At 34.7% G+C, this 13,639-nt stretch overlaps 1 protein-coding gene across 5 annotated transcripts in view; it reads left to right on the top strand.

Annotated features, from left to right (window-relative positions):
- Positions 1-13,639, top strand: part of FRYL (FRY like transcription coactivator) — a 122,714-nt gene that overhangs the window by 79,401 nt on the left and 29,674 nt on the right. For 4 of the 5 annotated variants that reach the window (XM_050337576.1, XM_050337575.1, XM_050337574.1 and 1 more), the window contains 12 exons: positions 1,020-1,170; positions 1,506-1,609; positions 2,160-2,345; positions 3,655-3,859; positions 4,744-4,865; positions 5,338-5,528; positions 6,217-6,311; positions 7,321-7,928; positions 8,497-8,594; positions 9,577-9,747; positions 10,736-10,876; positions 12,425-12,622. In XM_050337576.1, the coding sequence (XP_050193533.1) occupies positions 1,020-1,170; positions 1,506-1,609; positions 2,160-2,345; positions 3,655-3,859; positions 4,744-4,865; positions 5,338-5,528; positions 6,217-6,311; positions 7,321-7,928; positions 8,497-8,594; positions 9,577-9,747; positions 10,736-10,876; positions 12,425-12,622 (2,270 nt within the window). The remainder of the gene's footprint in view (positions 1-1,019; positions 1,171-1,505; positions 1,610-2,159; positions 2,346-3,654; positions 3,860-4,743; positions 4,866-5,337; positions 5,529-6,216; positions 6,312-7,320; positions 7,929-8,496; positions 8,595-9,576; positions 9,748-10,735; positions 10,877-12,424; positions 12,623-13,639) is intronic. The other variant, XM_050337577.1, reaches the window with a different exon arrangement.

Here is a 13,639-nt window from a genome sequence, read left to right as displayed (position 1 = left end):
TCTGGGCAGCCAGAGTGTTCACTACTGCTCAGATAGGCCATGCCCAGTATCACAGCTGTGGTCATTTTTATTTTTGTTTGCTATTTGTGGTAGCAACACTGAGTATCCTGAAGCAGAAGATATCTCACATGTTCCATCAGTAAGAAGTTTGTCTCTTCCAGTGGAGAAGGTGATAATGAGCTGATACATGTGTGAACATGGGAGACTTCTGTAGCTATACTTCCAGAAGGATAGCTGCTAGAATCACTGAAACACTGAATTGTTGAGGCAGTTTCCTTACTTGTTTCTGTCCTTGACTGATTGTTCTGAAGTCCAAAACATTTTCTTTATAAACAGAAAAGTATCTGGGATGTGTAACACAGTATACTGTCATCCCAAATAGCTGATGTTTTTCTTCCACTTTTGAAGCTTGCTTTACCAAAAACTAAATGTCTTTTTGTGTTTTCTTGACAAATTTACTGATTTTCTGAGCAGTAACTTTTGTCAAGCAGCGGGTTTGGGCCACGCTGTTGTAAAAGTGCCAATTTCTGAGTTACCCCATATATCAGGCTGGCATTATCTGACATGTAGGTTTTTACTATCTGACATGGTGGGTTTTTACTAGCAAGACCTGTGAGGAGGTGCTCTTGAGAAATACTTCCTTAGCCTATGATGAAATGCTCTTCTAAGTGAGATCAAAGGTACCAGCCTTGACTAACTCCCTATCTGATGTGAGGTTTGAAATTCAAGGAAATTACATTAGATTACTTTGCTTTCTTTTCATCATTTTTACAAACCTATTCAACAAAACCTTACTCTGTTATGGGTGTGTCTTCTGTAGAATCATCCTTATGCTAAAAGAAATAACCACTTTTTTTTTTATTTTTAAATGGTGTCTAACTACTACTGTTTACAGCTGGTTTACCTTTCCCTGTCCCCTATCTCAGCTTTTCAAGAATTTAAAAGTATTTCTTCAGAAGACTATATGATACAGAAATGTGTTTTATATATATTTCTGGTTTAATTTTCTGTTGTGTTAGGTGATTCAATGCCTCTCTATTCAAACTGGCGGTTGAAGGTGATGGAGCACAATCAAGGAGAGCCTCTACCTTTCCCACCTTCTGGAGGTTGCTGGTCACCACTGGTGGATTATTTGCCTGAAACTTCTCCTCCAGGCATGTCACTTCACAGGTAACTATTTTGGCAAAGCTTATGGCAGTTCATTGTGGTTTAATTTGTGTTGCACAAATTGAGTAATTTGAAGATAGCAGATTAAAAGACAGTAGATAGTACATTTGTTTTCTCTGGATTTGCTCACAGGTCTAGGAATTTAGGATTACTCAGCCTTTTAATTTGGAGGACCGAAGTTTTTCTATCTTAATTATGAGTGTTCATCTTTTATAACACAACTTCATGATTTTTATAGATTTAGGAATAAATAGAGGTTAGAAGCATATGAAGCTCTTTACAGCTCTTCATAAAGTTCATGTTACATTCTTCTAACTGCTTTTTTTTGTTTGTTTTAGATGCAATATAGCAGTGATTCTTTTGACGGACTTGATAGTTGACCACAGTGTAAAGGTGGAATGGGGAGGATATTTGCATCTTTTGCTTCATGCAATTTTTCTAGGTAAATAACTTCTTACAGAAATATGTATAGTAGCTTAGGAACTCTTAAACTGTTCTTTTTGATATTTAAATTAATGTTTGCCCTTGTATTGAAATCTCATTAATGTCATAATATTTAGAGTATTTTAAGAATTCAATTAAATATCTTTCAGAGTGATTAGTATGAATTTAATTATGATTTTTTTGGAGTTGTTTGAAGGCACTTTCTGTTGGATTTACTTTTACCTCTTCCTCCTTGTAGACACAGTAAAATTCATCTTTTTTCTTCCTGTTTCATACAGAGCACAGATAAAGTTCTTACTTAAAATCACTCTGTACTTCAACCCTGCATGGGATTATCATATATTTTTCGGTCTGATCAGGATACAGTTTATTAAACTGTATGTTGTTGTTTCTATATTGAAGCACTGAAAAGACATCATTTAGTGAATGATATATCTACTATTTGATAAAGTATAACAGACCGGTTTGAATACTGCAGTTCTTTAAATAATGTAATTCAATGTGCCCTTTGAATATAATAAAGCCTTGCTGTTTTCCTTTTGTATTAGGTTTTGATCACTGTCATCCTGAAGTCTATGAGCATTGTAAACGACTACTTTTGCATCTACTGATAGTGATGGGATCTGGCAGTAATGTCCAGTCTGTTGCTTCTGTCCTACTCAGAAACAGAGAGTTCAATGAGTCCAGGGTGCTTACTGTCAAGCAAACTACCCATTTAGATTATACTTTCACAGGTATGCTTTTGATTTATCATGTCTTGCTTGTTAAAATGACATGAGAAGTTCTCTCTTCTTCCAGGCATTATTAAAAATTCTCTTATTTTTAATATCTTGGCAATTAAAATGTATTTCTTCAGATTTTAATGAGGTCAAAATGAATACAGTTCACATTAATGCTTTGTGCCCAGTCATCAAAGTAGGGAGCACCGTTGAATGATTAAATAGTAGTGGAAACCAAAGAGGGAGCTCTGTGTTTTGGATCCTTAGCACAGCAGTTTTTATGATGCCCTAGAAAATAAAAAACAAGAAAGTACATTCCTTACTTGTTTATAGCAACTTGAATGTTTTCATTTTTGTCAGCTGTAATTGTATTGTTTATTGGTTACCAGAATACTTTTTTGAGATACTAGCTTCTAATGTTCACATTAACATTACAATATTGTAATTATACAGAACACTATATCTTTTCTATGTATCTCTTCATGAAGGGAATATTTTAATGATGAGAGCCTATTGTAGTTTCTAAAGAAATTTAAATAATTCTTTTTTTCCCTGAAATTTCATAATATTTCAGTAGGTGGCAGCATAGTGCCATACAATTGTTCATTCTCTTTTGTTCACATCTGAAAGTGGTTTTATTACTAACTAAAAATAATCATCTGAATTGTGAATTTGGGTTTTGTAGCAACAAGGAATTAAAAAGTGTATAGTGGAAGAATTCTTTTATGTGAATCTATTTGGCAGAACTTTAATGGTGCGTCTGCACAGTGATGTGTACAAACCATTTCTTTCCTAATCTTTGTGGGTTTGGGTGAAGCTGTCTAATTGAGACACAATATTCTGCTAGTACTAAAACTGAAATGTCTGATAGATACTACAGTAAGGTCAGCATCCAACATTTACAGCTGGTGATTAAGATAAGGTCTTCAGAGGTATGCATGCCTAGTACAAGGCATGGGTTTTAACAAAAAAAAATCTGCTCATTATTAGGAGGTAAGTTTCTATAATTTGTTTAAATTTATTGAGATGCCTCAGAAGCTGGTGAGATGTCATTATTACTAATACAAAATCAAACATAATACAGTGGTTTAAAACAGGGATCCAGCAATTCCCTACTGAAAGTCATGTAAGTGATGTGAAGACTTCTCATATATCAGACTCGTTGATTTCATTGAAATTATTGCATCCATTAATTTATTCTCTTTAAATTATTCTCATTACATTTGCTAAGTTAGTGATGTTTTTAGAAGGATGTTTTTTCTTTTGATATGTTTAATATTAACGGTCAACTTAAAAGCTCATAATTACCTTGTTTTTATTTCAGCAGGTGTTCATGATTTTATACCTGATTACCAGCCCTCCCCGATGACAGACTCAGGGCTTAGTTCAAGTTCTACCTCTTCTAGCATCAGTTTAGGAAATACAAGTGCTGCCATTTCTCAACTGCACACCACAATCCTCAATGAGGTTGACATTTCAGTAGAGCAGGATGAAAAAGTGAAAACTCTTATAGAATTTATTACCTCAAGGTAAGATATCAATTTGCATTTTTGTCATGACATATTTTGTGGAAAAATGGCAACCCCCTTACTATTTAGCATTATATTGTCTAATTCTGTTTCTGTTTTATCACCAGTAAGTGATTTTATGTAGTACAGCCTATAAACAGCTCTAACTTTCCATCACTTTCTGAGAATATGACCACCCTTTCACGCCCTGAGTGTTTAAAAGTATTTTGCCACGTTCTGTTCAGGTCTGTTATCTTTGCTTGCCACACAGTTCAGAGAATTCATTTTTCCATCTAAAGGATTAGGGCAGGAATACACTGAGATGATTAGGGAGCTGCAAGATTCGCCTGCAGTTTATGGATTACTTAGAGAGCTGACTATTCAAAAGTCAGGAATTTGTTGGAAAGAACGTCTGTAAAACCACCAACAGTTGTACAGTTTGTGTGATAGTTTATATAAACTTTTAGGATGGTGCAAATTTGAAATCCTACCTGTTTCTCAAAGCTTTTGATACTTTTGCTTTATATCAGCCTAAATTTAGAATGGTATGGTGTATTGATGGGAAGAAAGGATGTTGTTTTAAGAAGTGTATAATGGTGTTAATTGTACTGATTCTTTGTTAGGTAGCTAAATATTACCTAACAGAGAATATCTTTTCCTAAATCTACCATTTTATTTCAATTGGATCTGATCTATTTATTTTCATCTTATCTTAACTTCTTGTATATTTGTGTAATATTGGGCAGTTGTCAAACTTCTTTCCTATTCCAGTCCTAGATGGTTTCTTTTTCATGGCAGGTAGTAGATTCTCTTGCAGTTAACCAGAAACTTCAAATTTAATTTAAATACTAATAATAACAAAGGCTATGTTTTATATTCTCTTTACTCTCTTTTTATATTTTTAGGAAAAGAGGCCCACTGTGGAATCATGAAGATGTTTCGGCCAAGAACCCTAGTATAAAGAGTGCTGAACAGTTAACTGTGTTCTTAAAGCATGTGGTATCTATATTTAAACAGTCTAGCTCAGGTATGTTGGAAAACAAGTCAATGCACGATAGAATGTCCAAGTCTGCAAACTAAATAAATATTTTTTTAATGCATGTAAACATACAGGTTATCTATACAATCACTCTAGGTAATTGTTTACTGCTTCTAAATAATATATTTTTCTTGTGTATTGAACATTTCAGTTCATGTTTCTGTTATGACAGATTTAAATACAATCTTTTAGGAACGAGATAAAATATCTTATTAATTTGCTGTGAACACTTCATATTCAAGTCATAAATGCTTTATTCTCTGGAGGTCTTTCCAATGTTAAGTATACAAGTTTATATTCCTGTAAAGATTTTTGAAACTAATAATGCTTGAGATAAATGTGGAGGATATGAGGGTATTTTAAAGTTAGGAATTACTTTGGCAATTTACTCTTCAGTAAATTCAAGTGGTTTTGGTTTTTTATAAAGCAGTGTGGCTTGAGTATTTATTTGCTTTTGTAGGAGGATTTCAATTGGAACACCGTCTCAGTGAAGTTGCTTTGCAAACTGCGCTTTCGTGCTCCTCGCGGCATTACGCTGGGAGGTCCTTTCAGATTTTCAGGGCTCTGAAGCAGCCTCTCACACCATCCACGCTTTCTGATGTTCTCTCCAGACTAGTAGAAACTGTTGGCGATGCAGGAGAAGAAGCTCAGGTATTTGACATTTTCCCTCCATTTTATTAGAAAGCTAAGTCTGCCTAAATGGCATACTTGCATTACTAGTTTAATGGCAGCAAAATTTGAAAGCATTGTTTTATTCAGTTGCTTTTTATTTTTAAATATTTCAAATATCAAAACAGTTTTAATTGTGAGTGTTTCTGAATTTTCACCCAATTAACTGATGAAAAGATGAGCACATTCTCCTCTACAGCAGTAGTAACTTTCAGAGAGTTTGATCATCTCTTTCCTGAAAACACCTTCTCTTTCACTATTGGAGAATACTCAGAGCCACATAGAAAATAATTTAGGTTTTCTTTAATTAAGAACTTAACCTGATCAAGTGTTAACAATCATTCAACTTAGTGTCATTGCACATCTAAAGAGTGGATCTGATCTTCTAATTCTGCAAAATGAGTGTCTAAATGACCCCATCCTTCAATCCATCATTAAAAATAATGTAAGCCAGAATGAATTTGGTGAATACTTAGAAATAAATGGAAGTTTTTCCTTGTCTTGGAGCTGTACTGCTAATTTGAGTCTCATCAGGATTGTGTTCTAATTGAAACACGAAATAATTTAGTTAATGATAATTTTTTTTATTTTTATATTACTACTCAGTAGATTTTCTGTGATATTCCTTGTACATACTGCATAATTTATAATGGCTTGTGGCTTTCCCCAGGGTTTTGTCATAGAGCTGCTTTTGACTTTAGAGTCTGCTATTGACACATTGGCTGAAACCATGAAGCATTATGATCTGCTTTCTGTCCTTTCTCAGTAAGTTCTTTTGTTAGTCAAGCTACATTATGCATATCTATACATTTGAATTACTAAAAATCTGTATTAAAAATGTCATGAAATGTTTTCTTGTTTTCTTTGCAGAACAGTTGTATTCATATAGCGAAATTGCTTGCTCTTGTATGTTTTTATCATTCTGCCCCAAGCAAAACTTCTGGATTTCCTGAAAAGGATCTTTGCTACCTTTCCAATTCACCCTCTTGGGTCCAATTTAATTTTATGGAATAGGTGTTCAACGTGTTCCTCATGGCTCAGTTCTTAGATGTGGTCAGTTCTTGTGAAGCTTCTCAAAAATAAAGGCACTGCAAATTCTAGTCTGTCTTAGGCCTCAGGTTTGTTGTCCATATATGAGAAATGTAATTGAACAGTCTGAGTCATTTGTGTGTCTCATCACGGCTGGAGTGATTAGCCTCAATGACTTCTTATCAAACTGAAATATATCCCTAAATGTACAGACATCTATTCTTTGTTTGACTTCCTTGCAAAGTTTTTGAAAACATTGAAATTTCTTGGGATATATTCAGTTTCTCAGTATGAGAACTGGAAGGTGTTGGTTTTCCTAAGTCAGATACTTCAGACAGATACGTGGTAATAAGCAAATTAATAAATCATTCATTTCTCTACTTTTATTGCATCTCTAAGTAAGTTAGGATGCTAGCTCATCACTTACAGGTAATCTTTTACATGCTATATGCTGATTTTTCTGATTTTGCTGAATTTTGAAAATTTTTTTTATATTCTGGGGTTGTAACAAATAGATTAGGTAGAAGAGTCTTGTCCTTATGTTGTAAGGGTATTTTAATAGTAGATAGAGAAGTTTTGTATTTATGTATATTATAATACTCCTATGGTGATGAAGCAGAATATTCACTGCATGTGTGCATGTGTGAATTAGTGTAACACATTTTTTCTTTCCTCCTTTTTACTAAACTATATGTTGTTAAATTATTTTGCATGAAATAATACATAATGTTGATTTTTATTTTAGAACCTCATACCACGATTCTGTAATGGGAAACAAGTATGCAGCTAATAGGAAAAGCACTGGACAGATAAATCTAAGCACAAGTCCCATTAGTAGTGGCAGTTGTTTGGGATACTACAACAATACAAGGAGTAATTCCTTGAGACTGAATTTAATCAGTGAACGGAGAGGCGACCGGCGACGGAGCAACACACTGGATATAATGGATGGAAGGATAAATCATGGTGGAAGTTTGGCCAGGACTAGAAGCCTTTCCTCCCTGAGAGAGGGAGGGATGTATGATGTGCAGCCCACTACTGACCCTGTCAACTTGATGGCCACTATATTTTGGATTGCAGCTTCGTTGCTGGAGTCAGACTATGAGTATGAATACCTTTTGGCTCTCAAGCTACTCAACAAGCTTCTTATTCACATGCCTCTGGATAAATCAGAGAGTCGGGAAAAGATAGAAAAGGTGCAGAATAAACTGAAATGGAATAACTTTCCAGGCCTTCAGCAGCTTTTCCTGAAAGGCTTTACTTCAGCATCAACACAAGAAATGACAGTTCATCTCCTCAGTAAACTCATCACCATCTCCCGGCATGCTTTGGTGGATCCTTCTCAGTTAGCAGGTATCTTTTGTAAATATGGAATTATTTTTTTTTTTTTCATCAAATTAAGTTGAATCAAAATCAGTAGTAATTATGCATTTGCCTTAAAGAAAGACTTCAGTTAAATGGTTTTTGCAGTTGTCGATATTAACACTGCTGGATAGTGGGAATACATTACAGACTGTGATTATCTGACAAGAAAGATTGCATGTAAACTTTATGTATTGACTGTTGCTTACAAGTGAGTTGTAAGTGTATTATTAGTGTATTATTTTTCACGATGTTGTGCTATTTCAATTAATACTATTTACATGTTTTTAGAAACAATGTGACTAGTTCCTAAAGCTATCCAGTTTCATGGTAGTTTTGCTTAATTGGTCCAGTGATGAGTTTATTTTTTTACCTAACACACATTTATGTATACGTTCTTCCTGCATACACACTTAGGTATGTGTATATATAATTTATATGTCTATGTGAATGTATGGGTCATGCTGTAAGGGTTTTAAATACCAGATAACTCCACATTAAATTAAGTCATATTAAAAATCTTTAGGGCTCATATAACTGTATTTATGTATGTGTTTAGGATTTCCCCTAAACATCTTATGCCTGCTTCCTCATCTGATACAACATTTTGATAACCCAACTCAGTTTTGTAAAGAAACAGCTGACAGGATAGCAAAGGTATGTAACATGATGCTTGGAAAAGTACCCAGGAGGTTATACTAACATTGTTTCTGGTTTGGGTTTTTTTTTTTTTTTTTGACTCCCTTATGTAATACTTCTACATAATTCTAATAGTAATATAAATAACTATAAAAGGTTATATTTTTAAATGTGCTCCAGTCCTAATTTATATAGCTGGACCTCATACCAACCCATGAGTTTCTGTTTGTCAATAAAAAACCACGTTTAGCTTATGTATAAAATTTAGATTTCAAGAACAAATTTTCTTATTAATGATACCAGTTTTTCACTTGTCTGATTTTTCCATTTGTCGTTTAAAATGTAAAGCTAATCGCATTTTAAGCCTTAATTTATTTCCTAATTTACTTATGAGACAGAAGTGATCCTCACCTTTCGGATTAGTAGATGGAGAAGACAAGGTTTTGTGTTCTTTCTGTTACTTGTACAGAGTGATTAATCCTGAAATATTTCTGAACTGTAGTGGCTGTTAAAGCAGCACATGGTGCACACCAGCAGTCGCCAGCCAGGATGGTGTGTTGTGCTGGCCTGACAGTCTGCCTTTTAAGGAGGAGTGTGGAAAGGGGAATAGGAAAGTGCTGTCTGGTATAGGAGATGCAGTCATAGGCCTCTGGCTGCCCAGACTGTGATGTGTGAACCACTAAGCTGTGCACAAACCATCTCAAAGGAATAAGTGCCTGATACAAATCCAGACTTTACTGCTGTCCCTGAAATACTTGTGTTACTAAAGCTAGGGATACTAGTTGGGGTTCGTTTGGTGTGATTGATAGATAAACTTGGAACATGGATACCACAGTAGTAAAATTTAAGAAAAACTGTAGGTCATGCTTGTGTGATTGGTTCGATTTCAGTTGTTAGAAAATGGAGTGAAATCTGGGAAAAGTGTGTAATGACTTGTGAATGCTTGGATTAAAAAAAAATTATAATTTCTAATATAATTAAATATATTTTTGCTTTTCAGGTTTGTGCTGAGGAGAAGTCACCAACTCTTGCCAATCTGGCTCATATGATGAGTTTATACAGTACACACAGTTACTCCAGAGACTGTTCTAACTGGATTAATGTAGTGTGTAGATATTTACATGACTCTTTCTCAGATGCCACATTTAACCTCATAACTTATCTTGCAGAGGTAAATTTTTAATAAAAGTATATCTCATGTTGACAATTTTTTGCCAATTCCTTATTTTTCATGATTCTGAATATTGGGGGCAATAAAGCACATCTTCCATAATGGGAAAATAATACTAAAATGTTCTAGGATAGAAAAGGAATGACTACTGCCATTTTGGAGTGCAGTAATTCGAATGTAACTTGCAATGATAATCCCTCTAATCTGATGAAAGAGCTCCTTTTGTGATAGGAGTGTTTGGCAGTAGTCATTTGTGTTCTGTACTACATGAATATACACTGTCTTGGTTTTAGCAAAATATGCTTAGTGTAAATTTTATGATACCTTTTTTAGCCAAGGGCACATTTAAAGATGTCATTATCACGGTTTAAAAAAAAAGTAAATTGCAAAGTTCAATTGTAAGTATTGCATAATATATAAAAGATAATTTAAATTACTGAAATCACTGTATGATTCTGCCAACTGTTCATACAGGAAAACTGTTCTTACCTTTAAAAACGTACCTTGTGTGAAAAGCTTGAAAAGCTTGTCCTTGAAGTGTATCATTTCAAACTGATGAAGATATTTTTAAAATATTTATTCATCCTTATGAATGACTTTATATATACTTCTTTTGTTCATAAAACTGCGTTAACCAACCTTCTTAAAGACGTTGCTGCAATTGTTTTTCCTGCAATTTTAAGGTTTTGAATTTGTATGAACATTTCTGTTTAGTGAGAAGTGTTTTATCATTAGGTGCTTTAGATCTATGTTAACAAATAAGTCAAAATTCAGGGGAAAAATAAATCAGGACAAAAACCATCATTCTATTGCATTACTGGTTTTTAATGCTAAAAGGAAGGTTTGAAAAACAGGAGGCGGTACATTACGGTTTCTTCAAGGGGAAAATAAATGTGTGTGGAAGTTAGCTATAGTTTAATGTTTGCTTTCACTTTTTACTCCCATTAAAAGCCCTAATTAAGTTTTGTGTTTTATAAACTCCTTTTAGCTGTTAGAGAAAGGGTTATCCAGTATGCAACAGTCCTTGCTGCAGATCATTTACAGTCTTCTGAGTCATATTGACCTATCCACAGCACCAGTGAAGCAATTTAATTTGGAAATCATAAAAGTTATTGGTAAATATGTTCAGGTAGGTACTCTGAAGAACTGTAAAAGGCTTTCTGCTTATTATCAAAGTGGTATCAAAATTATGCTTGAATTTGGGGCAGAATTTATTTCAGATATAAAAATAGTTGTTTGAAGTAGGATTCCATAGGGTTTTTTTCCCTATGTAGTTTTTTCACTAGATGCTTATGAATTGTCAAATGTGATTTGTATCATGTAGGACAAGTTATCTGGTTGAATGTGCATTTGTTCACAGATACAGGCAACTCCTCATCTGCAGTTAGAGAAGATGATCCTTCAACTTTTAAAATATAAGGAAATGTTTACTGCTAAGCTGCACAAATGTTTTATTTATGTGTATATGTTTTAAAAAGAAAACTTTTATGGTTAGATGCATATTTAAATCACTTTCAGCAATACATCTGTGAGGAATGTTAAGGTGCATCTTAACAAAATTGAGTGCATTTTTTATTAAATGAAGTCCCCAAAAGATGAACCTTGGTGTTTTGCCCAAGGTAATTTGAGCCTTTGTACTTAGAACACAAATTCACTGAAAACCTATTTCATGGAAGAAAGTCTAGCATTTTGCTGAAAGATTTTATAAAAATGCCTGGAGCATAGAACCATGTCAGTGCACAACATTCTCTTTTTTTATCCCCTCCTTTTCTTTTTTCTCTGAATTCCATTATTGCCAAATGCATTTCAGTCAGATGGTTTAATCATAATTACCAGGAAAAGTAGTGGTCCCTGGATGTTTTGTTACTGATGGATATGTGCTTTAGATATTGTGCTCCTGTCAGAGTACATTAGGCCAAATGGAATGATTAGCATTAACTGTAGTTTTTATGGCCTGGCAGCTGCTTGCTTCACCACTAGCCTTTATCTGAGCTTTCTGTGCAAGCCCACACTACCATGGAATGTAATCTTAATTAGAAGATGTAAGCTCTCAAAAGAACGGTACTAGAGAAAATATATTCCGAAGAAGTTACCTTAACTCAGGCTCTGCCTCTCATAGTCTCATACTTCTTCCCTGGCTTTTTCTAAGAACTCCACTGGTTTGACACCATATAAAAACTTTGTAAATGTTTTCACTTTTTTTAAGATCTTCTATATTTCCTCATGATTTCAAGCACAAAATAGTTTTGTTTGTTTCAAAATCAGTTTACTCTATCCATAATTAAAAATAATTGTAGATACCAAGAGGTGGAAGTTTTCAAATACTATCGGGTTTTATCTCTTGGGGCATGAAGGGCAGATACTTCAGGCAGTGGTAAAAGCCAGTGTAACTATGGGGACTGAGGGACATGGGAAGAGTCTGGTGTGGCTGACACTGTGACCTGGAGCTAGTGAGCCTACCTGGCTGGCCCTGACCACCCACATGGGATGGCCTGGTACCTTGCCACGGCTTTCCTGGCACTTTGAGGTCTGAAGCTTCTCACCTGTGCCAGCACCTTCAACCACGTGTAAAAGATCACAGGTTTTGGTTTGGGGATTCTTGCAAAATCCTACTGTACATGAAAGGTGCTGTCTTGGTTGAAGTGATTGTTTTGTGATTTGTGTATGTTCTCTTTAGAGTCCATATTGGAAAGAAGCTCTTAATATTTTGAAACTGGTAGTGTCTCGATCAGCAAGCCTTGTTGTGCCTAATGATATTCCGAAGTCCTATGGAGGTGACATAGGTTCTCCTGAAATCTCTTTCACGAAAATTTTTAATAATGTCTCAAAGGAGCTACCTGGGAAGACCTTAGATTTTCATTTTGATATATCAGAGGTAATTATTACATTTAAATAACAATGTATTAATGACTTGCTGTTGCAAACTCAGGTGTTATTTTCTGTTAGCCTTCTACGTTTATATGTTTTAAAATAAGTATAATTTGTAAGAGTGGCAGAGGTTGAAATTTTTCATACTTGTAATTAGAGTCATACAGGAAGATAAACTTTGAATTCTTTTATGTTGTGTTTTTGCCTTTTCTCCCTTTTGAGTGTCTGGAGAGTTAATTACTAGAAGTCAATAAGATTATTCTCAAGGGTATTTCAGCTGTGTCAGAGAGCAGAATAATGCAGATGGCTGCTACTTGCAGCTGAACATTCCAGGCTTTCAACAAATGAAGGGTTGTGCAGTCAAGGACTGAGAAGATTAAAACCCTGTACAGTTTTGGCATGAATTTGGAAGGGGGAGGAAATATAGAGGAGAGAGTAGGATACAAAATACAGGAAATTCAGTGTGAAAGGGACACAACTGGAGAAAAATCTGCTGTGGTTAAAAACATCACCCCTACCCCCAATAAGGGTTCTGTAGAACTGAGAATAATACAGCTGATACTCATTCTGTGTCTGAAAAGGGGAGTGGCCAAGTGACTGCAGGGTAATACAGAGTTGTGAAAATCATAGAAACTTTAGAAGTGATCAGAAGTAAGGGCTTCTGATTGAAACTAACCCCAGATAATGATTGGAGATACAGATGTCATAGGAGCATTACTTGAATTGATAAGTAAATTCACTGCTGAAAGTTTCAGTGCATGCAGATAACTGAGAGACAAGATGAATTCCCACAGATTTCAGTGGATTAGCATTTGCTGTCAAAAGAGCTGAATTTGATCTTTGGTTCTTCAGAAGTGTACATGCGTTTGTGATGTTGCTGGTCTGTGAAAACAATTTGTTAATGGCAGGGAATGATTCTATAGAGAAGCTTTGCATCTTTTTAACTTGGAACACACTTGGTTTTAAAGTGTGCTGAAAAAGTACAGTTTGATTATCAGCATAAAATGTGTGTAATTCAAAAATA

Source organism: Myiozetetes cayanensis, unplaced genomic scaffold (genome assembly GCF_022539395.1).
Source record: "Myiozetetes cayanensis isolate MyiCay16 unplaced genomic scaffold, myiCay2020 scf7, whole genome shotgun sequence".
Lineage (NCBI taxonomy): Eukaryota > Metazoa > Chordata > Aves > Passeriformes > Tyrannidae > Myiozetetes > Myiozetetes cayanensis.
The sequence above is the reverse complement of the archived record's forward strand: the minus strand, read 5'-3'. Positions and strand labels throughout refer to the sequence as shown.